Raw genomic sequence first — 26,309 nt, 5'->3', positions numbered from 1 at the left:
AAAGCACATATTAAAAGTACCTTAATGAAAAAGGGCTACTATAAAGTCGATGATTATTTAAAAGATAAAAATGTTTGGGATACGTTACTGCCTAGCTCGCATAAATATTTATAACTTTGTACATTTTAAAGCATGTAAACCTTTGAAAAAGAGGCTGACAATGGTGACTGAGTTTCTTGCGCTGCTTCATCTCAGCACTGGCCCATTTATTGTCCTGAAGCAGTGGTAGGGTTAATACTGGGACGTGTAAAAGTGCTTTTTTTTAATCCTATTTACAGAAATAAATGAGTTTTAATGAGTTTTTTTTTTAATGAGACTGCAGTATTTTGGATGTGAGAATATCGCGAAGCATATAATAATAGAAATTAGCGTACCGTATGAATAAATTCGCTTCGGGTGACCGAAGCGAGCGCAGTCTTCCTATCGAATCTACAGTCGAGTAGGTTTCCCTCCGAGTATGCCCCAATCACAATCCCGTCCGGCAGATGCTCGTCGGGCGGCTGCGTGAACGTGTCTGCGCGCTGCGACGGCGCCGTGCAGTGCCCGGACGCGTCGGACGAGCGCGCGTGCCCGGCGGCCTCGTGCGCGGCGCTGGGGCCGGACGCGCGCGCGTGCGCCGGCGGCCGCGCCTGCTACCTGCCCGCCTGGGCCTGCGACGGCAGCGCCGACTGCCCCGACGGCTCCGACGAGATGGACTGCCCCACAGGTACCTGCTCGTATTAGGACGCATGTTGCGTTCATTGTTTTCTTTTCATAATTTTTCAGTAGATTTAATTTCTGATAAATATAAATAAATAAATATTATAAAAAGGAAACATTGCAGTGGGCTCCAAAATTATTGGATCGATCTGAGAAATTATTTCATCGTTAGTTCGTCGTAGTAATTATTTCATCGTTCTACATGTTGGAAATCGAAAGAGGTTTTAAAACTTTTTTTATTTTAAAAATCAATATAACATTTCTTTACATTTGACAGCTAAAAGGGTTGTTTTATTTCAATAAATAATAATTATTATTTTATTATTTAAAACAAATTACATAGTATTTCCAAATATTAATAATGACCATTGACGATGTCACAAAAACCAGTTTTGGTTTTACCGTGCACCGCTGATTTGACATCAGACTCAATCACTCAGAGCATAAAGTTAAATATTTTACTACTACTACTACTAGTTAAACATTAACCATATTTTCAACCGACTTCAAAAAAGGAGGAGGTTCTCAATTCGACCCGTATGTTTTTTTTTTTTTCTATGTTTGTTACGCGATAACTCCGCCAATTATGAACCGATTTGAACAAATCTTTTTTCGGCGTATAGGTAATACCTCAAGGGTGGTCCCATTTAAATTTAATAATAGAAAAAACAACCCCCAAAGGTGGAAAATTGGGGATGAACTTTTTTATACGCAATATCTCCGCCGATTATAAATCAATTTGAACGATTATTTTTTTGTTGAATAGGTATTATCAAAAGGGTGGTTTCATGCGAATTTGAAGAAAATATTTCACCCCCAAGGGTGGAAAATTGGGGATGAACTTTTTTATACGCAATATTTTCAATTTTTAGTTTTATTTTGTTTTCACGCATTTGAAGTCGGTTTTATTTTTAAAAAAAATTAATTATAATTCAAATTTTATGTTGATCACAACACTGTTGTCCCTGATAGTTACCTGATAATAAACAAATAATCGCCGCATTTGTCCCCAGTCGATCCTCCAACGGAGCCCAGCACCTTGGCGGGCGACGTGTGCGGGCCGGAGCAGTTCCGCTGCGGCGGCGAGGACGATACGGGCGGGACGGGCGCGGGCGCCGAGTGCGTGCCGCTGGCCTGGCGCTGCGACGGCCGCATGGACTGCGCCGACGGCTCCGACGAGACCCTACACTGCAGCCGTACGCACTAATTATACAGTTTCCAAAAATATTACATTTTTAATAGTGGTATTTGTATTAATTCGCGGGTGCCCATATCTTAAGTTTTAAAAGCTAAGGCTTATTTTCGCCTACCATCATATTTATTAAGCTTTGCAGTTAACTGTCTGTAGGGGAGACCGGGGCTGAAAGTGCCGGGGGTAAATTGTTCCGATGCAAAATATTATATCGCATGTGGCCAACTGTTAGGCATTATACGAAATAATACGATCACATATCTAATTCTTTCTGTTGTCAAGATATTTTACGGACGGATAAAAATAATTAAATAAATTTTACGTAAATCGATTAAGTTATAGTTCTTGCAACTCACGAAGGCAAAGAGTTTTACTTGTGTGTACCTGTACATATAAAGCTCACTCGCCTTCGTAAATTGCAACAACTATACTGATTCTGAGTCGCTCCTAAAAAGGCAACTGTTTGCAAAATCACCCTGTACATCGACGTCTCGGCTCACTGGCCACTCGCCGCTCGTTCGCTCCGCAGGGCACGGCGCGAACATCACGTGCACAGCCGATCAGTTCGCGTGCGGCGCGCGCGGGCCGTGCGTGGCGGCGAGCGCGCGCTGTGACGGCGCGCACGACTGCCCCGGCGCCGCCGACGAGGCCGCGTGTGTCTGCCCGCCGCGCGCCTTCCGCTGCGCCGCCTCGCGCGTCTGCGTGCGGCAGGTCAGTACACTAACATCGAAGACTCCACAGTGACGAGCTTGCTTCTGAGCTGTGGTATCGCTCTACACCCGATAAGAATCTGAAAATACAGACCAGTACTGATTGAAAACCACTCTAAAACTCTATATTGAATTATGTAATTTTTGCACGTCTGCGGGCAGACTGAACACATGATCCTACTGTAATATTGTCACCCTGTATTACTGTGTTTTTTTAGCAAATAAACATTTGAACTGAACTGAACATAGGGAGACCAGTTTCACACGTCTGGTCACTAAAAATTAATTAGCTCATTTCTTTATTAGTTTGCATATAAAATTAAAAATAATATTCTTCACAGTCACTCTTGACAGATTTTATAATCACATATTTTTTCTAATAATTTTTTTTGGTGCTCAGTCCAAGGGCTTGACGTCAAATGTAATTTGTTTGAATTTACATCGATACTTGTGCAGGAGGCGTTTTGCGATGGCGACGCGGACTGCGAGGACGGCTCCGACGAACCACCAGGCTGCTCGCACGGCACCCCGGCAGGCGAACCAAGCGTGGAGCCGACGGAACCTTTACCAGCGCCCGCGGAGCCACCAAAGCCTGCTGTGCACCCGCTGTGCGCGGCGGCCGGGCCGGGCGCGCTGTACTGCGCCGGGCGCTGCCTGCCGCGCGAGCTGCAGTGCGACGGCCGCGACCACTGCGAGGACGGCGGCGGCGGCGGCGCCGGCACCGACGAGGACCCGCTCGTCTGCAGTCAGTATTTATTTATTTATTAAACGTAAACATGTTGTTCGTGGCATCTAAGGCCGGCAATACACGGACCGCTTGAAACAGTCAGGGTCGACAGCTTCAAGCTGCGACTGCACAGTGAACTGTAGAGTTCTATGGACGCACATACACGAACCGCTCGTGCAGTTGCAACTAATTCGGGCGGTCGCAGCACGGTGAATTTTCATCGTGCGGTCAAGTAGTCGCCAGCCATACACTGACTGCTCGAGCTGTCGACAGCTCTCGCGCAGTGACCTCCGCCCACTTTCTTCATTCCAAGGCGCGCGCGCTTGTGATTTGTTGAGCAGTTAAATCAAATCAAATCAAATAAGTTTATTTGCAGAAAAAAATGTCATGATAATACCAACTTCTCGAGCAGTTATCACTGTCTGCTTCAAGCTGTTGACTCTTGACTGCAAGAGCGGTCCGTGTATGTTGATCACTGACTAACTGCTCGAGCTGTCCGTGTATTGCCGGCCTAAGTAGTCAATATATCTTAGCAACACTGTTCTCCATTTTATATGAGCTGTCAGGGCGTTCAAAAAGGTTTAGACGCATAATGTCAAAAGCGCAAAATGTCAAATCCATCATAAACAGCCCTTTACAGTCCACTGCTGGACTATGAGCCTCCTTCACTATAGTGGAGGGTATTGCCATAATCCCCACGCTTGGCAGGCGGGTTGGAGATCGCAGTTTAAAATATTGATGTTTTTCAGAGAGCGCTGCTGCCCGTTCTCTGTTTGATGTGTAGTGTCCCTAAGTCGCCTCTTACGACACCCGCGGGAAGAGTTGGAGTTGGTGACAAATGTATTCTACTCTGCCGTCACCACACGGCGTGTCAAATCCATAAAAAATATTAATTTATGATATTTTTATCCTGTTTTAATTTTGTTGATTAGTTTAACCGCTGAGTTAATAAAATAAAGTAGAATACGTAAGGTTAGGTTTAAGATTTTTATGGATTTGACATTTTGCGCTTTTGACATTATACGTCTAAACCGTTCAAGTTCAAAAATACGTATGCAGATATGACATAGAAACGCATGATGTGTATAATTTGAAAATTTTAAATTGAACTGCCGGCATAGCAGATTTTCTCTGTAGTTATACAGTCACGACATCAGCGACTCGAGGCGAAGCGTTACCGACAGCCTCCTCTTGCGCAGGCTCGTTCGCGACGGCGTTCGGCGGGCCGGACTCGCCGCTGGCGGCGGCGGCGGCGTGCGCGCGCGGGCTGTGGCGCTGCGGCTCGGGCGCGTGCGTGCCGCCGCGCGCGCTGTGCGACGGCGCCGACGACTGCGGCGACTACAGCGACGAGCGCGCCTGCAGTGAGTAGCTGGCCGTGTAGTACACGAGATTTAACGCAGCGCTAAAGTCTTGTTTGCATTAGTCGAGTGGCGAATAATTTAATAGCTAAAGGTGTCCAAAAATTTAATCGAGTAGGTTTACTTTGTCAACCGACTTCAAAAAAAAGGAGGAGGTTCTCAATTCGACCCGTATGTTTTTTTTTTTTTTTTTTTTCTATGTTTGTTACGCGATAACTCCGCCAATTATGAACCGATTTGAACAAATCTTTTTTCGGCGTATAGGTAATACCTCAAGGGTGGTCCCATTTAAATTTAATAATAGAAAAAACAACCCCCAAGGGTGGAAAATTGGGGATGAACTTTTTTATACGCAATATCTCCGCCGATTATAAATCAATTTGAACGATTATTTTTTTGTTGAATAGGTATTATCAAAAGGGTGGTTTCATGCGAATTTGAAGAAAATATTTCACCCCCAAGGGTGGAAAATTGGGGATGAACTTTTTTATACGCAATTTTTAGTTTTTTTTGTGTTCACGCATTTGAAGTCGGTTTTATTTTTTTAAAATGTTATTTAGGCTCGATTCGACCAAATTTATATCCGAGAACAATTCCAAGTATAACTGGCACTATGACAGTTTCACTATGGGAAATATATTAAAATGTCGAATAACTGACGATTAATTCTGAGATTAATATTTACTTTTGTTTGGTCGAATCCATCTTTTGTTCTATTTTGACAGACGAATAGCACTCCTTTACCACGCGTCCCTGATCACATGCTCACCAGATAGGATAGTCCAAATCGGGCGATTTAGTCTAAAACCACTAATTACTTGTAAACTGTACTCGACCAAAGTCCGAACGGCTTTTTGGTCAGTAGCGATTAGTAGTTACTAAAGCCGAGTCGCTCTACTAAATGACTCGACTAAAGCCTGGTCCGTGAGCAAGCTACCCATCCTTATCGCTCGCGCGTAATTATATTGCTGTCGCGACTGTGCGACGCGCGCCCGCAGTAAGTGTGCGAGCGCGACAGCAACATAATTACGTGCGAGCGACAAGGATGAACAGCTTGGGGTCATTGGACGGGATTCTACGTGCTCACGGACCAGGCTTTAGTGCTCACAAGGCTTGCCGCAGCGCTGACGCGAGCTCTCCGGCAGACGTGGACGAGTGCGCGGTGCTGAACGGCGAGTGCGCGCACAACTGCACCGACCTGGCCGTGGGCCGCGCCTGCTGGTGCCGCGCGGGCTGGCGGCGCGGGCCGCGCGGCGCCTGCCGCGACGTCGACGAGTGCCAGGAGGACGACCCCTGCGACCACCGCTGCAGGTATACATGCCTATCCCACCACACTTTCCCACCACTCACTGCAATTACTATATAGCCAGAATCTTGAGCTTCAAGCATCAAGATTTGTCTCAAGGTTGGTCTCGGGCGATAGTACCGCTGCCGGGTACGCACAAAACTTTAAATTTAAATTTGTAATCTGTAATTATGGGTTTATTTTTTGTACCTTCTATCACAAAATATAACAGAAGGTAAACTCATGTATGTACCTCGCTTTGCATACCTCTCTCGCTCGCACGCTCGGCCGTCGCGCTAGGGTTGTCTTGTCATGTGTTGCGTTTATTTCGTTACGATAGAAAAATGTTACTCTTAATACTATGCAAGAAAGACAATAACAGATATCCACGTATACTTATTTATATTTAACTTAGTACGTTATTATAGTAATAGTTTGCAAACAAATACACGAGAAGTAAGTAGTATTTAGTTGAGTGGTTGACACTATTATCCAACTAATATTATAAATGCGAAAGTTTGGATGTCTGGATGTTTGTTGCTCTTTCACGCAAAAACTACTGAACGGATTTTGATGTAACTTTACAGTATTATTGTTTATAACCCTGAATAACATATAGGCTATAATTTATGACGATCTGTGACAAACTAAATTTTACGCGGGTGAAGCCGCGGGCAAAAGCTAGTTATCCAATAATTCCTAAAACCTCTCTAAAACAATTCGATATTCCTAATAATTGAGTTGGCTTTCAATTTCAATTGAAATTCAAATAAATAACTTACTTACCTCCCCGAATCAACTGGTAATTTAAAAAATGAAAATTCGGTATTTATTGATGAGTTTAAGCAACCAAATACCGAACAATTATAATACGACTTTTTCTGTTCACTCATTTTCGTCAATTTCGCAAAACAAAATAATATCACAGGCGGTTAACCGGCGCGTGACTCAAGCGAACCACAGCGAACGTGTGGCGAACGTCTGTCGCGCCACGTCGCGCTCGCATTCGTCCAAGACAGTCTTGCTAGAGCGGTGTCTATGTGTGCGTGGCTCGAGGGCGTTTAGTATGGAGTTTGTCTTCTGTTATATTTTGTGCTTCTATTCTATAATGTGTAATTTAATTAATAATAATAATAATAATAATAAATAATAATAAATAAACTTTATTGCTAAAATTGTTACATAATTTGAGTTTAACAGCGGCTCCTGCACTAGGCTCGCGGCCTGTATCGCAGCAGCCAGTGAGTGATTAATTTACTTTCAATAATTATACTGTGAAAAAAGCTCCGGTTCTACTATGATACAATAAAGTTTGAAGGTTCTAATGAAATGTAAAAGCGTCGTAAAGGCAGGCAAAAACTACTATCTAAGGATCTAAGGTTGTGACTAGGTGTGTGCGGTGTGAGTGAGGTGTGTGTGTGTGTGTGTGTGTGTGTGTGAATGTGAGTGAGGTGTGTGTGTGTGTGTGTGTGTGTGTGTGTGTTTACTGTGGAGATGTGCAGCATGTCAGTTAATATTTGATGGAAGGATTTTTTCAGTTGCAGAGTAATTCAGGTCCAATAACCAAGTCTTGACAATCTGCTTCACTTTAAACACGGTTAAATCCTTCAAGGGACATTTCCGATTTACATTATTATATATGTAGGGGTGCGAATATAGAGGAAGTCGCTTTGCAAACGTAGTCCGGACAGGAGGTAGGGGTATTCTAAAAGTACGTTTTTTAGCAAGAGTTTCAAAGTCTGAACGAATAATTGTTTTCTTATGCTGCGCACAGATGACTCGCCATATGTATAGCTGCCGGACACGAAGTGCCTTCGCCTCTTTATAAAGTATGTCTGTGGGGAAACGAAAGGGTTTGCTGAGCATTACTCTTAGGATTGCGCGTTGTGATCTCTCTACTTGAATAAAGGTTGTTTTACTTGAGCCGCCCCAGACACCTATACAATATATTAGAATGGATTGGCACAATGCAATATACACCATATTGAGCACTTCAATAGGGGCTGATCGTCTAAGGGCTTTTATAATGTACAGCATTTTTCGAAGTCGAGCAGATATGTGTGCTATTTGATTTTTAAAAGAGAGGTTTTCATCCACTAGCACTCCCAGGTATTTCACGAAGCCAGATCTTTTTATTGACTTGCAGTTGCAGTCTCTTGCGGTGCCACGTAAGTAAGAATGGCTTAAGGACTGACAGTCGTGAATGATTACCTCTGAAATATTTTTTGGCGATGAAGCTTTGGTTTTGTGAAACGCCATATAGGTTGTTTTATTTATGTTTAGGGTTAGCAGATTACTGTTTAGCCAGTTCGCAACACTAGACATGCCCCTTTCAGCGCACTCAAGAGTGTTTTCCCAGGATGCGGCATTAAACAGGACAACCGTGTCGTCAGCGTAGCATATAATACTTGCATTAGGTATGGGTAGGTCTAGGAGATCATTTACATAGATCGAGAAGAGATTGGGGCCGAGAATACTTCCCTGAGGAACTCCAGTATTTATTGGTAAAATATTGCTGGTGGAGTCACCCACCTTAACGGATTGGCAGCGCCCAGTGAGGTAACTATCAAACCAACTCAGTGGAGTACCCCTGACGCCAAGGCATTCCATCTTCCGAAGCAGGATCGAGGAGGATACAGTATCGAAAGCCTTGGCCAAGTCAATGAATACACCAATACAACACTCCTTTTGGTCAAGGAAGCTCGATACCTTATCCGTTAGTAAAGAGACTGCATCCTCCGTGGAGACCCCATTCCTGAATCCGAATTGTCTATTTGAAATTAGTTTGTTGGTTTCTAGATAATTAACAAGACGTTTGTTGACGACCTTTTCGAGAAGCTTTGAAAAGATGGATAGGAGAGAAATTGGTCTGTAGTTTGACGATATTGTTTTGTCGCCTTCTTTATGAACAGGAGTAACTATTGCTTGTTTCCAGCGACTGGGGAACACGCCCTGAGATATGCTGAGATTGAATATATGCACAAGAGGTTCTATTATTAAGTGGCGTATTTCTTTTATAAGTTTTGGGGTGTAGCCATCGACACCAGGCGCGCTTCCATCCCTTAGGCCCATTATGAAAGAAACAACTTCGGACGTGTCGGTTGGTAACATATAAAAAGACTCTGAAGGAGTGGTAGAACGAGCGAATTTAGAAGCCAAGTTTGATTCAGTAACTTTGAGTTTAGTGAGAATTTTCTCGGCCAGATTTTGGCCAACTGATGTAAAGAAATTATTTGTAGTATTCAGAGATTTAGTTGGGTCTGGATCGAGTTTAAGTAAGCCAGTAGCGTCGCTATTCTTGCTAGATATATTACAAATGTCTTTTACTGTGGACCATAGCTTTTTTGAATTGTTTTTATTACTAACGAGCTGTTCATTTTGATATTTACTTTTGACCCTATGTAGAAGTGCCGTAAGAAAATTACGGTATCGCTTGTAGCTGGTTTGTATTATGGGGTCGGAAGGATTTTTTTTAGCCTGTAGATGTAATTTGTCACGAGTTCTTTGACAGCGAATTAGCCCAGGTGTTATCCAAGCTTTAAGGTTATTATTCAAACGGGAGGTCTTGACTAGTTTTGAATTTTTTTCTAGAGCTTTATCCAACGTATTGGAAAAGAAGTTGACTGCTACATTGGTGTCCGTACTATTCAGAACAGGGGTCCAGTCAGATGCAGACAGGTCTAAAAGTAGGCCCTGGGAGTCAATTTTACGTTGGACTCTTTTCTTGGTCTGTTTAGGCATATGAGTCGTGGAAAACCCAGCGATACAAATATCATGATCGGTTATGTTGCTGTTACATACTATTCCTAGTGCTGCACGGGACGCGTTTCTAATATAAATATGGTCGAGACACGCAGCGTTTCGTGTTGGTAACGTGATCGCTGGTATCAGCTGGTGCTCCGCCATGAGGCATGTATAGTCTGTTAGCTTCTCGCTGAGAGTGTCACTGAGAATGTCTATGTTGGTATCACCGGCCAAAACAACAGTTTTCATATGTCTGTTATCAATTAAAATGTTGTTCAGAGATGACAGGAAACTGTCTATGTTACCGAAGGAGGGAGAGCGATACATTCCTAATACAAGTGTATCATTCATACGGATTGCTAAGAAATTGCATTCTTCACACAGTGGTTCATAGACAGTGGGGCTCCAAACGTTTTTGACGTAACCTATTACACCACTGCATTTATTTATGGAGTTTTTTGTTTGATAAGCACTGTAACCGGGTATTTCAGGAATGTTGGTACTCTCGCTGAGCCAGCATTCGGTAAGAATTAATATGTCAAATTCCATGTTAAGCCTTTTGAGAGTTATTAAAAAATCGTCAAGGTTGCGCTGTACGCTCCTTATATTTAGAGTTAGGACCTTAAAATTTAAGTTAGACGTAAGCAATGGGCAGCAATCTTCAGGTCTCTCAAGCGAATGGCAATTAATGTGTAGAATCTGGTCTATGTCTAACTGAGAGTCAAACATTGTTTATGTTTAAGAAGCAAATAAATAATGCCATTGCTTGAAAGCACGAAGAAAGCTGATGTATAGCAGATTACTTTAGGTTTAGGTGGTCGTATTATGAAATTCTGTTTTGAGACATGCTGTATTGTATTAAGTGTGTTATTGTTGTGAGTGTAAAGTGATGTGTGGAGTTGTGATGAGTTAATGGTTTTACCTACAAAATGATGGATAAAGTGGGGATTTAGACCCCTGTACGCAATTAAGCAGAAGAGACTAGTGACAACATTGAGGAGGAAGGATGGTACTCGTAGTTCAAGGATGAGAGCTGCCGGCGGGCCCAATCTTGCAGTCGAGGTCTTCATGGCACTGAATGCGGATCGCCGGTTTGTTCTCATTTTCTCGAACGTAAATGGAGCCATGTCGAACCCAGCAGAATCGAAAGTTCTGTGTCCTTGAGCGCAGTCTTGCGTCACGAAACAACATCCTGTTCTTGAACGTGAGGCGCTCGTTGATATATATGGCTTTGTGTGGTCCGGGGGAGACTCCCTCCGTGGTGAGCTTCTTTTGTAGTTTACTGGCCTTGATGATTTCATCTCTCTTAATACGTCGCACTAATTTCACCAGTATAGGACGCGGTTTTGTCCCCTGACTCGCTTTGGAGGGTCTTGGTCCAGCTCGGGTCACATAGCTCACGTCAGTCTCCTTTAGGTCCACTCCTAGTTTGTTAGATGTGATGATGATGGTCTTGAGTAGGTCTTCGTTGTTCTCTTCTGGGATGCCGGCCACCTCGAGCTCGTCACAGATAGCATTCTGTTCCTGCCTTTCTTGGTCCCTCTGTGACTGCAGCAAGGTGCATTTAAGAGTGGAGATCTCGCGTTCGGCGTCTTCCAGTTTTTTCCTGTAGTCCGTCAATGTCTCATTCAGTGTAGTGGAGATTGATAGGACCTGGGTGCGTAGATTTACAAATTCCTTACGTAGGACCTTAATTTCACCGACCTCCTCTCTCAGTTTGGTTAACTCGCGTAGTATGTCTGATAGGTTCACTACACTGTCAGTGCACGGGATTGTTGTCGTCTTTGTTCTACTGCCCCGGGTAATGTTAACATTTTCTGCGTCAGCAGCACCTTGTTCGCCGCAACTAGCAATGGCCGGGCGGGCGGGGGAGGCAGAGTTATCACTTTTAGGAAGGGCACTGGAGCAGGACGGACATAGCCATTTTTCTTTTTGGATTTGAGAAAGTTTTTTCCATGCGTCTTTTTTCATTCTCAGGCATAGTAAGTCATAAAACTTTTTGCACTTACTGCATTCCATGTGTTCAGGGTTTGAAATCGTATTACTACAAGCGGCGCAAGACTTCGGCATGTTTACTTCGTTTACTGTCGAGCGGCCGGGCGGAGTAAGCTATGACTCAGCGCTGCGCCGTCGGCGAACAGTACCTACGGCTAGGAGAAGCGAGCGGCGTTTTGGTGCACGGCGATGGCCGTTGGGTTTTACTTGAAATATATAAACGCTTGTATCTTCGGTCTTTGTCGTCGGATTTCAAAAGTTGTTTCACTAGTAGCAAGGATGTTTGGTAGGCTACACAATGATATATAGGTAGCTTTGGCACAAACACTTTAAACAACTGAACACGAAATGAAACCGGGAGGCAATATTTTTACGTCTATTGCGAACCGGGGCCCGTGCGTCACTCCAATAGATAAGTCTTATGAAATTCTTCCGTTTCTATTTACTGAATCACCGGGTGATTGTCGCTTGCAGAAACACTATGGGCAGCTTCGTGTGCTCGTGTGAGGAGGGCTACAAACTGATGGCGGACCGCATCAGCTGCACGCCGATATCGAGTGAGTACCAGGAGCTATGCTGGGCGAGCGATTTCTGTCAACAATGCACCTCATACTACCTTTGACTGACAGCCGTGGCGGCGACGCTGATCTTCACGAACCGGTACTACATCCGGCAAGCGGCGCTGGAGGGCGGCGCGTCGTGGCTGCTGGCGCACAACCTCAGCAACGCGGTCGCGCTGGACGCCTGGTGGCGCGCGCGCTGCCTGCTGTGGAGCGACGTCACGCGCGCCGGCTCCTGCGTGCGCCGCCACTGCCGCGCGCACTGGCGCGACGCCACGCCCGCCGGCGACTTCCAGGTGAGACACGACGACACGACCTCAGCAGGTGCACCGACGACCTCATAAGAAAGAGGCCTTCCTGCTAGGAAGGCGCTGGATGCAGGTCAACCCGCGCGATATGGAAATAATTGGGGAAGGCATATGTTCGTTCAGCAGTGGACAACCTGTCGATGAAATGATGATGAAGCACTTCGCCTAAAGTTATGTCATCCACTGTCATTAAGTTTGGTGAAATGGTTCCGAGGTTATATAAGAACCCTAAAATTCCACTTTCTTCACCTAAGTGATATTACCCAGGTGAACAAAGTGGATGACATACCATATTGCCACCACAACATTCACGTGTCTCCCCCGCAGATGCTGCACGGCGCCACGCTGCAGAACCCCGACGGGTTGGCCGTGGACTGGGTCGGCGAGAACCTCTACTGGTGCGACAAGGTACCGTGGCATATTTGCCTCACGTAAAATTTAAGTTTCGTCCCTCAATCGAAATTAGTTGTTGCTTATAATTGCCGTTTTAAAAATAAGGACTTGAAAAAAATTAGATGCTTTTATAATCGTGTCAGGGACTAGTGCCCGTTTTCACCATTAATTCCTAATTTTTAAGTGACCTCTATAAAAACAAAATGCCTGTTATGTGTTACCATAGGGGGTCACTTAATTAAAAATTACGGATTGATGGTGAAAACGGGCGTAGGACGCATTGTAATATACATTTTTATCGTCTTAAAGATGAACGCTTGAATCAGTTATGTAGACGAGGTGGCGACTAAAACCTCGCTGAATGTTGACAGGGAACTGATACGATCGAAGTATCGCGTCTGGACGGCGCGCACCGGCGCGTGTTACTGCGCGGCGGGCTGCAGGAGCCGCGTGCGCTCGCGCTGCACCCGGCGCAAGGGTGAGTGGACACTGTTGTGTTACGTTGGTATACAGATCTCGTCTCATAGGAGGCGAACTTCGCGTACGGCTGGCAAGGATCTACCCAGTGCCATAGGGTGCCATCTGTATTGTGACGAGACAAAGAGTCAAAGAATTTGTAAGAATTTGTAGGGAGCGAAGAATGTAGAAGAATTCAGCGTAGGAACGTCCACCACAAGGCCAATGACCTCATAAAGGTGCTGGATGCAGGCCGCTACCAACCGGGCGATGTGAAGTCATTGGGTGGAAGGCCTGTGTACAGCAATGGACGTCCTGTGGCTGAAATGATGATGATGAAGAATGTGGAGCGTTAGAATGCAACCGCGACGGGTGGGCAGACGCAATGAGGGCTATCGTTTTAGCGCTCACCAGTTAGCGCCACTGTAGAGTAAGGTCCTGTCACTTGCTAGTAGCGAAGACAGTGGCACCAACTGGTGAGCGCTAAAGTGGTAGGAGGACTATCGCATTTGCACTCATCAAGATGGCGCCACTGTAGAGGAAGGTCCTGTCAATCGCCAGGGGTGCCAACTGTTAAGTATAAAAACGATAGCCCTCATTCCGCACACGTCTACTGTGATTTGGTCTGTAAAACCGAAAGGGATGACCATGAAAAGGTGGAGGGTTCGTCGTGTTACAAACACATCATTCAGTGTCTTCGTTAACGAGTGGTTCTCTTGATTCAGCCAGTATAACCGAAAGGTTGAGATGACCAATGAAAGGTGTAGGGTTCGTCGTGTAAACACATCGTTCAGTGCCCCCGTTAACAAGTTCCTATGTCCTCAGCACGCTGTACTGGTCGGACTGGGGCGGCGCGGCGCACATCGGGCGCGCCGGCTTGGACGGCAGCGCGCGACGGATCCTGCTGGCCGGGCTGGGCTGGCCCAACGCGCTCACGGTGTCGCCGGCTTCCAAGGAGCTGTACTTCGCGGATGCACGCGAGGACTACATCGCCGTCGCTGATCTTGACGGCAATAATGTGCGCGTGCTGCTCTCTCGTGGTTAGTACATGTTTATATTGTCCTTTGTGCACCTCTCAGCACACTAACGCCCGTATTCACAAACGATGCTTGCTTAAGCAGCAAATCGAACGCACGGCGTTGAATAGAGCTCTGTGATTGATTCGTATGTCACATATGTGTGTAAAAGTGTTTTTTTTATGCCTATTTACAGAAATAAATGAGGTTTGAGTTTTTTTTGAGTTTTGACCATGTGCGTCCACGCGCACTGTTAGACCTCATAGTAATGTTTGCAAATTGCGCTTAATCTGTCGACGAAACAGCAGCGTCGCATACGCATAATTGTGTAGTGTGTACGCAATGAGTATGCAGTTGTACATCAAGCGAACAAAGACGCGTACGCATCTAGTACGCTACGCCGCCGTGGACGGTGACTCAGAGATCCACTGGGTTCACTTATCAATGAGCCGTTGTTACTAAAAATTAAATTTTTTTTGGTTCTTTTAAGTCTCCAAATGGCTTAATATAAGTTTTCATCAAAAGTCGTCACTAGTGAGCTTGTTTAAAAAAAATCTATGATTAGATTTATCAGTTGCGTGCTTTTGTTAAGATACTGTAAAGCCTGGTCCGTGAGCACGTAGAATCCCGTCCAATGACAATCCCGTCGCACAGTCGCGACAGCAATATAATTACGCGCGAGCGATAAGGATGGGTAGCTTGGGGTCATTGGGCGGGATTCTACGTGCTCACGGACCAGGCTTTAGTTGAAAGGTGAGAGTAACGTTGTAATCGTGTGCAGAGCGCATGCCGTGGCTGCGGCTGCACCACGTGTTCGCGGTGGCGGCGTGGGCGGGCCGCGTGTACTGGAGCGACTGGGAGACGCGCTCGCTCGAGAGCTGCCGCCGTCGCCGCCTGCCGCCGCGCCTCTACCAGGTCGGACAATACACCTAATACCACAGAATAAGTTTTACTTCGCGAAGGTATTTAAAAAAATGTATGCTCAATGTCATTAACAATATGGTGTAACTTAGCCTGTCTCAAGAGTCAAGCACCATTTTGTTGACAAACGTCAGTGATCGGCACTGCGCCGAAGCTATAGGGCTGACTTCGGTAAAATGATGTGACGTGAGGTGCCAAACTGCGGAAAATACATGATTTAGCATGAATTATCATGAATAATAATAACTACTTATTTACCTCTCAGTGTCTTGAGGCAACTTAAAAAAGTACATTCTGTGTTTTTATTATTATTTAGGCAGTTAAATACTGCACAGTATTTAGTACACCATTTTCTTTATTTTCTTCCATCATACACAAGAATACGCGTGCGTGAGTCAATGTTCGCTCGTATGTGAGGCCTTGTCGAATAGTATCCTGTAGGTGGGCCATCGTGCGTGTTTTGTTTTCGATGTAAACTCGCGGAGATGAACAGGCCTGCTAATACTATTGCATTCGCTGTGTGCACGATGACGGCACCTCTAGTGACCACAAATTTTGTAGAAAGATCTGTCAGATTAACAATTTATGGGAATGGCGAATTTCCAATTTTTTTCTATTAATAAAACTTGAAAATATAAGTAAAACCATTAATATTTGGGAAAGAATCATGAAAATACGAGTATATGCATAACAAATATTTCGCGCCAATGAAGAATGTTCACTAATTTTGTTTTTTAGCTTTCTGTATTCTCTGTTAAAAATAAAAAATACACGTGAAAGAATTATTTCGATACGTTAATTAGTTTCCAAGATATTGAATTTTAAAAGTGCGGGCGGCGGCCGGCCCGCCATTTTATGCGCGTGACGTCATATTACAACGACTGGCTCATATTTGTATGGGTGGAATCTTGCAAACTGAATTAAGACCCACTTCCAGGCAACCGATTAAGCTGAAATTTCGCAAACACATGTGATTTGGATGACCATGCAATATTATGATGACATGGAGCTGATCTGATGATGGAGCTGGAAGATGGCCATAGGAACTCTATAATAAAACGACTTAAATGCATCGAGTTTGGGCTCGTTCGTTTTGTATTGATGAGTATTTTAATTCTATATAGTAATCGGGGTCTAATGATGGAGCTGGAAGGTAATTCGCAATAAAACGACACAATCGCATCAAGTTTGGGTTTGGTTCAATTTTAATTTCTGTGATGGGTCTGGGTGTTAATATGTATAATAAGTTTGTATTTACAAAAAAAAAATATTTAAGTATGTTTATATCCGTTTTCTAGTGAGCGGACGCTGTGAATGTACGTCACACGGGGTCACGTGACCGTCGGCGGGACTCAATATTTAAGCGAACTTTGAATGCCTATAAAATCATAACTACTGGGTATTTTTGAATGAAATAAAAACTAATGTATTTGTAAATGTAAAAGCTTAACTGTAACATAGGTTTCAAGTGATTTTGCATACCTAGTAACATTCTCAATTGAATGGTGACTTCACGCCTCTCATTCAGAGTGCAAACAGTGAATCACCCCTGGTCCAGTGCTGTTGACAGGTCCAAGTCTTATAAATCTAAGTTTTTAATTTTTTAGCCGGTGTTACTCAAGATTCTTTTTTAGTAAAATTGTGTAACCTCTTTTTGACATATCAAAGACCTGGCCATATACAAAAAGAAGAAGAAGACTGACTCCACCCCTTCTGAGGCTGCAACGATCACCAAAACGGGTGGCACCCTACGGCGCCCAGCCGCTCGGGGCCGTCCTCCTCCTGTACCATTTGCACGCGAAGTCTTTGAGCCGTTTGAAGTTCGTCAAACGTTGTTCGAAAATAGAACAAACCCCACCGCCATCCATGGTTCTTCCTGCCTCACGGCGTATGAATCGAATCTCAGGAGAACGTGCGGGTACTTACTTGCTCGCGGCTCCTTTCCCCGGGCGCTTTGCTTGACTCCCTACAAATTTATCTGATCCATGTCCCTTCTCATAGTCAATTTTCCCCATCTGGAGCTTGACACCATAAATACGTTGATAATAATATCATCACTTCTCCTCGAAACTTCGCCTGATTGAGTGCGCGAACTCGCGCAGTGCGATCCAGTTACTGCGACTACTTGTGAGGTCCTAGTGATAAACAGGTCCTTGCTTAACTCTCTGTACCGCATCGTGAACAGAACAACGTAATGTAGTTAGCTTTATGTGCGCAGACGGGCAACGTGTCGCTGGGCACGCGCATCGTGAATGAATGGAACAATGTAATATAGGCGGCTTTATGTTTGCAGACGGGCAACGTGTCGCTGGGCGCTGCGCTGGAGCGCGGCGGCGCGCACGACTGCCGCACGCTGCTGTCCACCGTGCACAAGCCCATGGACCTGCGCGTGCTGCACCCCGCGCGCCAGCCGCCCATGCCCGGTCAGTCACTCACACATTAACGGGACCTATCCTACCACTGCTACTCCTGTATAGTCAGGATCTACAGTTTGGTCTCTAATAAAACCCAACAAGTGAAGGTTAAGAGCGCTTTCATATTTAGGCGATTTAGCATCGTGACAAACGCGCGACAGACGCGCTGCCGAAAATATCATACTACTAGCTGTGCCCGCTTATTCGTACACGTGAAAACCCGTTTTCGCAACATTTTTCATTTTTGCTCTGCAACTATTACTCGTAGCGTGATAGTATGGCCTATAGCCTTCCTCGATAAATGGGCTTTCTAACACTGAAAGAATTTTTCAAATCGAACCAGTAGTTCCCGAGATTAGCGCGTTCAAGTAAACAAACAAACAAACTCTTCAGCTTTATAATATTAGTATAGATTTGACAGTAGATGCATGCCTTCACATTATAAACACGCCGCTGCCGCACTGCAGTCGTGCTACTAACGCCCTAATGTGAAAACGCTCTAAGTAGTCCCGGGGGAAAGCTAACTGTCTTATAACCCGCAACATTTATAAAGCTGAAGAGTTTATTTGGTTGGTTAAACGCGCTAATCGAGGGAACTGCTGGTCTAATTTGAAAAACTATTTTTGTGTTAGCCCATTTATTAAGAAAGGCTACATACCATTACGAAACGAGCAATAGTAACTGGGGTCAATGAAAATGTTGCGGAAATGGAAAAAAATATTCAAACTATTTTCGCACCTACGAAGTCACGAGCACAGGTACTTTTGATAATATTTTCAAAGAGAGGCATTTTGATTCAGTCTCACACCAAAACAAAGTTGTATAAAGATAGCAGTTTATAGGCAACACAATTTTTAAGTCGGTGCTCCTCGAAAGTATACGCAATGGCAAAAATAAGAGTGTCTGTGGAAGGCCAGATAAATACTGAGCCCATTGACACAGTTGTTCAGTGCTTACCATTGTTTCTGTTCTTGTTGTATTGTTGTTATTTTATATGTATTTACTGTTTCAAAAACTTCCTTGTCCACCCCTAGAGCTGTCAGCGCTGTGTGCATCTCTGAACTGCTCCGGACTATGCCTGCTGACACCCGCCGAGGAGGGCGGCGCGGCGGGCGCGCGCTGCGAGTGCCCCGAGCACTTCGTGCTAAGACCCGACGGGCGCACGTGCGCGCCCAACTGCACCGAGGCGCAGTTCGTCTGCGCCACCACGCTCAAGTGCATCCCCTTCTGGTGGCGCTGCGACACGCAGGTTCGTATGAAACTGCCGGCTCATCTCAAATCAAATCATGTAATTAAGAAGTGGGCTCTCAAACAACACTTTTATTGTTCTGTTTATAAATTCAATGAGGGCTATCGTTTTAGCGCTCACCAGTTAGCGCCACTGTAGAGTGAGGTCCTGTCACTTGCTAGTAGCGAAGACAGTGGCACCAACTGGTGAGCGCTAAAGTGGTAGGAGGACTATCGCAATTGCACTCATCAAGATGGCGCCACTGTAGAGTAAGGTCCTGTCAATCGCCAGGGGTGCCAACTGTTAAGTATAAAATGAAGAATGTTCACTAATTTTGTTTTTTAGCTTTCTGTATTCTCTGTTAAAAATAAAAAATACACGTGAAAGAATTATTTCGATACGTCAATTAGTTTCCAAGATATTGAATTTTAAAAGTGCGGGCGGCGGCCGGCCCGCCATTTTATGCGCGTGACGTCATATTACAGTGACTGGCTCATATTTGTATGGGTGGAATCTTGCAAGCTGAATTAAGACCCACTTCCAGGCAACCGATTAAGCTGAAATTTCGCAAACACATGTGATTTGGATGACCATGCAATATTATAATGACATGGAGCTGATCTGATGATGGAGCTGGAAGGTGGCCATAGGAACTCTATAATAAAACGACTTAAATGCATCGAGTTTGGGCTCGTTCGTTTTGTATTGATGAGTATTTTAATTCTATATAGTAATCGGGGTCTAATGATGGAGCTGGAAGGTAATTCGCAATAAAACGACACAATCGCATCAAGTTTGGGTTTGGTTCAATTTTAATTTCTGTGATGGGTCTGGGTGTTAATATGTATAATAAGTTTGTATTTACAAAAAAAATAATTAAGTATGTTTATATCCGTTTTCTAGTGAGCGGACGCTGTGAATGTACGTCATACGGGGTCACGTGACCGTCGGCGGGACTCAATATTTAAGCGAACTTTGAATGCCTATAAAATCATAACTACTGGGTATTTTTGAATGAAATAAAAACTAAAGTATTTGTAAATGTAAAAGCTTAACTGTAACATAGGTTTCAAGTGATTTTGCATGCCTAGTAACATTCTCAATTGATAGCCCTCATTAAAATCTAATCATTTATTCAGTACTTAGGCCCTTTCGCCCTACCATCTTTTCAGAACAATATATGGACCGAGGGCTTAGTGTCAGTACATCAAACATCGTCATTAGCGAGCGCGTTAAAAAATTAAATGAAAATTTTAGTTCTTGAAAGTTTCCGCTAGGGGCGCTGTAAAATCCAGGTGCGATTGCGGTCAAATAATAATAATAATAATAATATATTTATTGAACTTTCAAGTAAGTACAAGAATTCCTCTTATAAGTAAAGTGTAATTTACAATTAACATCTCAGATAAATAATGGATAAGTACTTACGTACCCACATAACTTAACAAGAGGTACACGTTGACAGCTGTACTAGTATAAACTGTGTCACAGCTGCCAGCGCTTTCCACCCTGTGTTATACTAATTAGGTTAAATGGAGTTTATATAATACTAGTTAAGTAACATTATTAATAGTCTTATTATTGAAAATTTGGATTGGATAAGAGAAATTACCACTATATTATCATGTGTGTATGTGTGCGTGTGTGTGTGTGTGTGTGTGTGTGTGTGTGTGTGTGTGTGTGTGTGTGTGTGTGTGTGTGTGTGTGTATGCGTGTGTATTCGAAAATTAATAAGTGCAGATTATAGTCTTAAAGACCATAAATTATGGGTTTATGAGGGTTTCCTCTGTTTCTCTATAACTGAGACTCATCAACCACTTTCGAACGACCTGTTTGCATTTGTACGAGGGCAATGCAACGATGTCATTGATTTTATTGGCTTTGTTGTATAAGAGGCAGCTACAAACATAGTATTGAGATTTTGCAAGGGACGTTCTATGGGGTTCAATGGGGCAAATGCGCTTGTTTTTACGAGGTGGAATTTTCGAGGGATCTATGTCTTTGTGTTTCCGGAGAATTGCATACAAGATAAAAAGTTGTCTTACCGTAATGACTTTGGATTCTTGATATAGAAGAGAAGTATTATATCGACGGGGCTTACCAAACATGACTTTTAAAATTGCCCTTTGAGCACGTTCCAAGGGAAGCATAGCAGTAATTCCTACACCACCCCAAACGACGATACAATACTGGAGTAAGCTCTGAGCAAGAGAATAATAAACGCACATTAGGGTATCACGGTCAGCCGAACCTCTGAGACATCTAAATATCGGAATTAATTTTCTAATGCGACTGATCAAATTGTCTATGTGGTAACTCCATTTTAGCAAACAATCAACAGTGAGTCCCAGATACTTTATTGTAGTAGTTCTTGGGAGTACAGGGCAGGCACAATCAATAAGGCGATCACACTGATGCGCACGCACACTATAATTTGCAGGTGGTTGCGTACAGGCGGTTAGTGAGAAGGTGATGTATTTAGTTTTATTTATATTTAAAGTTAATAAGTTAAGGTTAAGCCATTGCATTACATTACGAAGCGCCACTTCAGTATGAGAACGAGTCTCATCCCAGCTCTTTCCGTGTACAATTAACGCTGTATCATCAGCGTACGTGATGATTTTGCAGTTTAGGAGAGATTTTTGACACAGGCTATTAATATATACCAGAAATAGGGTAGGTCCCAAGACACTACCCTGCGGCACACCGAACGAGAGATGAGCTTCATTACTTGTGAAGTCGTTTATTTTAACATACTGCGTTCTGTCACCGAGATAACTACGAAAAATATCAAGTGCTACTCCCCGTACTCCAATCGATTCCATTTTATTAATCAGTAGAGGAATAGGGACAGTGTCGAAGGCCTTAGACAAATCGAGAAATACGCCAATAACCTTTGAGTTGTTATCAAGATGTTTAGTAACTGTTTCAGTGAGTAATAGGGTAGCGTCTTCTGTAGATTTATTTTTCCTAAAACCGTATTGGTTAGATGCAATGATATTATTGTGCTCCAAGAATAACGTTAGTCTCTTATTTAACACTTTTTCTAGGATTTTTGAGACTACCGACAGTACCGATATCGGCCTATAGTTCTCGACACTGTCCCTGCCACCACTTTTGTAAATCTTTTGTAAATAGGATGTACTAAAGCTCTTTTCAGAATATCCGGGAAGACACCGGTGTTTAGACACAAATTAAAGAAAAACGTAAGGGGAGGTATGAGAGCATTTTTAGCACTTTTGATGACCATAGTTGGAATTCCATCAGAGCCAACAGCTGAGTTATTTTTCAAACTAATTATTATCCTTTCAATCTCCTCACAATCAGTATCAAACAGAACCATTGAATCAAGCGGTGATACTGATTTTCCATCATGTTCATCCTGATCAACTCTGTTAGTGTGGTGATTTGTTAAAATTTTGTTGGCTAAATTGGCACCGACTGCCGCGAAATAGTCATTGACTTTGTTTACTGAGTCAAGTGGGTCTTTAGCAAGATTAAGTAATTCACAAGGGGGCAGAGAGGGTTTTTTAATATTAGCTATTTTATTAATTGTATTCCATAGTCCTTTCGGGTTACCTTTGTTTTTTAATAGTTCAGATTTTTGATGTTCGATTTTTAACTTTTTTAGAAGATTATTGCAATAGTTGCGATACCTTGTGTAAATTAATTGAGCTATACTATTACTGGGATCCTTCTTTGCTTTCCTGTGCAATTCATCACGATGTCTGATGCAGCGCACGAGTCCTGGAGTAAGCCACGGCTTAATAAAACGAAGACGGTGAGGAATATTTATTGTTTTGGAGTTTAACTTAATAGCTTCTGAAATCAAGTCAGTAAGAGCAACGGCTGCAAGATTAGCATCAGTAGCGTTGAATACGTTTGTATAGTCAGCATTGGCAAGGTTTTGAGATAGAGCTGTGTAATTAATTTTTACGATGCTTTTATTAGTCACGTTTCTTTCAGTTTTACAATCTAGGCATAACAATAATGGAGCATGATCTGTTACCAAGGAGTCAAGGACAAAAGTTTTTGCAGGTTTGTCCGTCTTAAGCATAATGTGGTCAATACTTGTTTACCACTGTACTAAGTTAGCATCACAGAAACAAACATATGAGGCAAATAAAGATCTTATTAACATAACTTTTCTTTTACACTATAATAATAATAATAATAATAAATAAATCTTTATTTCATTACCAGCGGAATTGCTTATAATTAATAATGATCGATGCCTCCTTTTAAGCTTAAAGAAGCCTGTGCCAGGAGACATCGCTCTTCCTTGGAATATAATGTGTGCGTAAATACAATTCAATAGGTACTTATACAAAAATAAAAGTAAGCACTAATACTACATAATATCAACTAGGTATACTAAGTAACATATCTGTAGTAACAAAGTAAGGGGGATGGCGCGCGCGGAGTGAGTGAGTGTATGTGTGTGTGTGTGTGTGTGTGTGTGTGTGTGTGTGTGTGTGTGTGTGTGTGTGTGTGTGTGTGTGTGTGAGTGTGTATGTGAGTGAGTGAGTGTATGTGTGAATGTGTACATGTGTGTTTTATTTTTATTTATATTTTATTAGTTTAGTTTAAGATTGTCTCAATGTCGTCATAAGATTTTGGCTTCAGCCATTTCATTAAAAGTTTCTTGCACTCGAAGTAATTTTTGTCATAAATATTAATCTCCTTATTAAGTAAGTTATAGAGATACACAGAACGCCTATCATATTGCTTTTTTGCAAAGAAGGTTTTAAATCTAGGAGCATGTGCAACAATATCTTTCCTCCTCCTATTGGTGAAGTCAGGGTTATAAGGCATGGATTTGTGCTTTCTCAAAACTGTATGATTTGTGCTTTAACAATACAATTACCAAAATGAGTCGGAAAGAAATGAGCTGCTAGAAGTCCGTGATGGGACATGACGTCAAGATATTTGGAGCCATTGGAGTCATTGCTGGTTGAAGAGATATTTATGTTAATATCACCGATTACTGCCACTGATTTGGTAGATTTCATATGAGTCAAACAGTTATCAAGGCTATTGCAGAAATTATCGATATTCTTAAATGAAGGTGAGCGATATATAGCAAGAATAGCATACTCGTGATTAAAGTTTAGTCTTAGACAGGTTGCGTCCAACAAAGATGGTGAAGAGATGTTATGTTTAATGTCGGAGCGAACATAGATAACTACGCCATCGTTTTGGTTCTTATAATCAGACGAATAAGAAGTGTAACCATCTAAATGAGGAATCATACTAACTTTACTTAGCCAGCACTCTGTAAGAATAATGATGTCACATTGGATACAGATTCTTCTTAAAAGAACCTCAAGGACATCCATATTGCAGTTTATGCTACGTATATTGGTATGTATGATTTTAAGTGACTTACATAGAGGATTAATATAAGTTTTAACACTTTCAGGACAGCAAGTGAGTGACTCAGCTACCTCAACCGAGTCGATATTATTAGATATGTCCTCAAAGAGCAGCACTTTCACAGATAAACTCTGTGGCACAGATTTGATTTAACAGAGGGTTAATTTTGAATATTATTGCAATGCTTGAAACAGATGAAACTAGTTGAAAAGTATAGCTGTGGAAACCAGTGTTAGTTGTGTTGAAGTGTAAATGTGCATATGCAAGTGTATTGGAGTGATAGTTTGGTGTGGCGGCAATGTAACATTGTGTAGTAAGTGGTAATATGTGGTTATTCATTTCAAATGTAATATAATTAGCAAAATTGTAAAAAAATAATGATTTATAAATTATACATAAAGAAAACTGTGCTAACTTATCTAGTCACTTATCTGGAGTAGAGAGCAGTAGATCTAAATCTGCCTGAGAGTCAATGCGGCGTGATGGAGCACCTTCACGTTTACGAACAAATATCTTTCCATGAGCCGTCCAGCAAAAAGCGTAATCATTTTTCTTACTGAACTCTCGAGCAAGGAAATACACTTTTTTGGCTGCTTGTGATACCTTCCTTGTCTTGCATTAAAAAATACATTTAATGTAACTTTTTTACGCAGTCGACATCGCATGCGTTCGACGTAAACTCACACTACGCCTCCTGGTGCTGAGAAGTGACGGAACACAGTCAACAAAAGTTAGACATATTGTATGTAATTTGTACGAGCACACTCGACATTTTATATTTCGCCGACACCGCATTTTACCGTCAACGCTTAACTCAATTGTTATAATATTTTTCAGTGCAATAAAAAAGCTCATCGGTGACGGACACTTTCATTTAACATTCCGCTCCCGAAAACTTATCCTACTCGTACTCAACTACTGCATCTAAACTTAACTACATCAACATACTATCACCAAGTGTAAGGGAACTAACCCCTAATTAAAGAAAGAATATTATCCTTGTTGCAGGACGACTGCGGCGACGGGTCGGACGAGCCGGCGTCGTGTCCCACGTTCCGCTGCGCGCCCGGCCAGTTCCAGTGCGGCTCCGCGCACGCCAGCCTCGACGCGCCCGGTGCTGCCACCACCACCGCCGGGCCCGCGCCCGCTTGCCTGCACCCTGCGCACATCTGCGACGGAGTCACGCACTGCGCTGACGGCAGCGATGAGAGGGATTGCGACGCGGTGAGACTTGTCTATGTGTGATAGATTAGATATATTTTATTTATTTAAAGGCTTATGGCATAAAATATCTGCCCGCTTGCACCCCGCGCACATCTGCGATGGAGTCACGCACTGCGCTGACGGCAGCGATGAGAGGGACTGCGACGCGGTGAGACACGAGTGACAATACATTCTTGTTTATCTAAAGGCTTATGGCATACAATATCTGCCTGCCTGCACTCCGCGCATATCTGCGATGGAGTCACGCACTGCGCTGACGGCAGCGATGAGAGGGATTGCGACGCGGTGAGACATTAGTGACAATACATTCTTGTTTATCTAAGGGCTTATGGCATAAAATATCTGCCTGCCTGCACCCCGCGCACATCTGCGACGGGGTCACGCACTGCGCTGACGGCAGCGATGAGAGGGACTGCGACGCGGTGAGACACGAGTGACAATACATTCTTGTTTATCTAAGGGCTTATGGCATAAAATATCCGCCTGCCTGCACCCCGTGCATATCTGCGACGGAGTCACGCACTGCGCTGATGGTAGCGATGAGAGGGACTGCGACGCGGTGAGACTTGTCTATGTGTGATAATACATTTTGTTTATTTAAAAGCTTAAGGCATAAAATATCTGCCTGCCTGCACTCCGCGCACATCTGCGATGGGGTAACGCACTGCGCTGATGGCAGCGATGAGAGAGATTGCGACGCGGT

General features: G+C 43.4%; 3 protein-coding genes across 3 annotated transcripts; 2 read left to right on the top strand and 1 right to left on the bottom strand.

The window, feature by feature from the left end:
- Positions 1–690: 690 nt before the first annotated feature.
- LOC135083105 (sortilin-related receptor-like) lies at positions 691–9,781 on the top strand. The gene is made up of 7 exons (XM_063977872.1): positions 691–706; positions 1,713–1,895; positions 2,421–2,602; positions 3,058–3,346; positions 4,528–4,689; positions 5,832–5,997; positions 9,709–9,781. The coding sequence occupies exons 1-7, from the start codon at positions 691–693 to the stop codon at positions 9,779–9,781; spliced, it is 1,071 nt and encodes a 356-aa protein (XP_063833942.1).
- A 954-nt stretch (positions 9,782–10,735) lies between these two features.
- Positions 10,736–11,686, bottom strand: LOC135083104 (uncharacterized). The gene has a single exon (XM_063977871.1). It carries the CDS (start codon positions 11,684–11,686, stop codon positions 10,736–10,738), a length of 951 nt encoding a protein of 316 aa, XP_063833941.1.
- A 499-nt stretch (positions 11,687–12,185) lies between these two features.
- On the top strand, positions 12,186–26,043 carry LOC135083103 (prolow-density lipoprotein receptor-related protein 1-like). Its single transcript, XM_063977870.1, has 10 exons — positions 12,186–12,267; positions 12,340–12,566; positions 12,906–12,986; positions 13,343–13,449; positions 14,253–14,467; positions 15,225–15,358; positions 17,658–17,787; positions 18,813–19,027; positions 25,391–25,606; positions 25,930–26,043. The coding sequence occupies exons 1-10, from the start codon at positions 12,192–12,194 to the stop codon at positions 26,041–26,043; spliced, it is 1,515 nt and encodes a 504-aa protein (XP_063833940.1). The 5' UTR covers positions 12,186–12,191.
- The last annotated feature ends 266 nt before the right edge of the window (positions 26,044–26,309 follow it).

This window comes from Ostrinia nubilalis, chromosome 22 (assembly GCF_963855985.1).
Source record: "Ostrinia nubilalis chromosome 22, ilOstNubi1.1, whole genome shotgun sequence".
NCBI lineage: Eukaryota > Metazoa > Arthropoda > Insecta > Lepidoptera > Crambidae > Ostrinia > Ostrinia nubilalis.
This window is presented reverse-complemented; position numbering and strand designations above follow the sequence as displayed.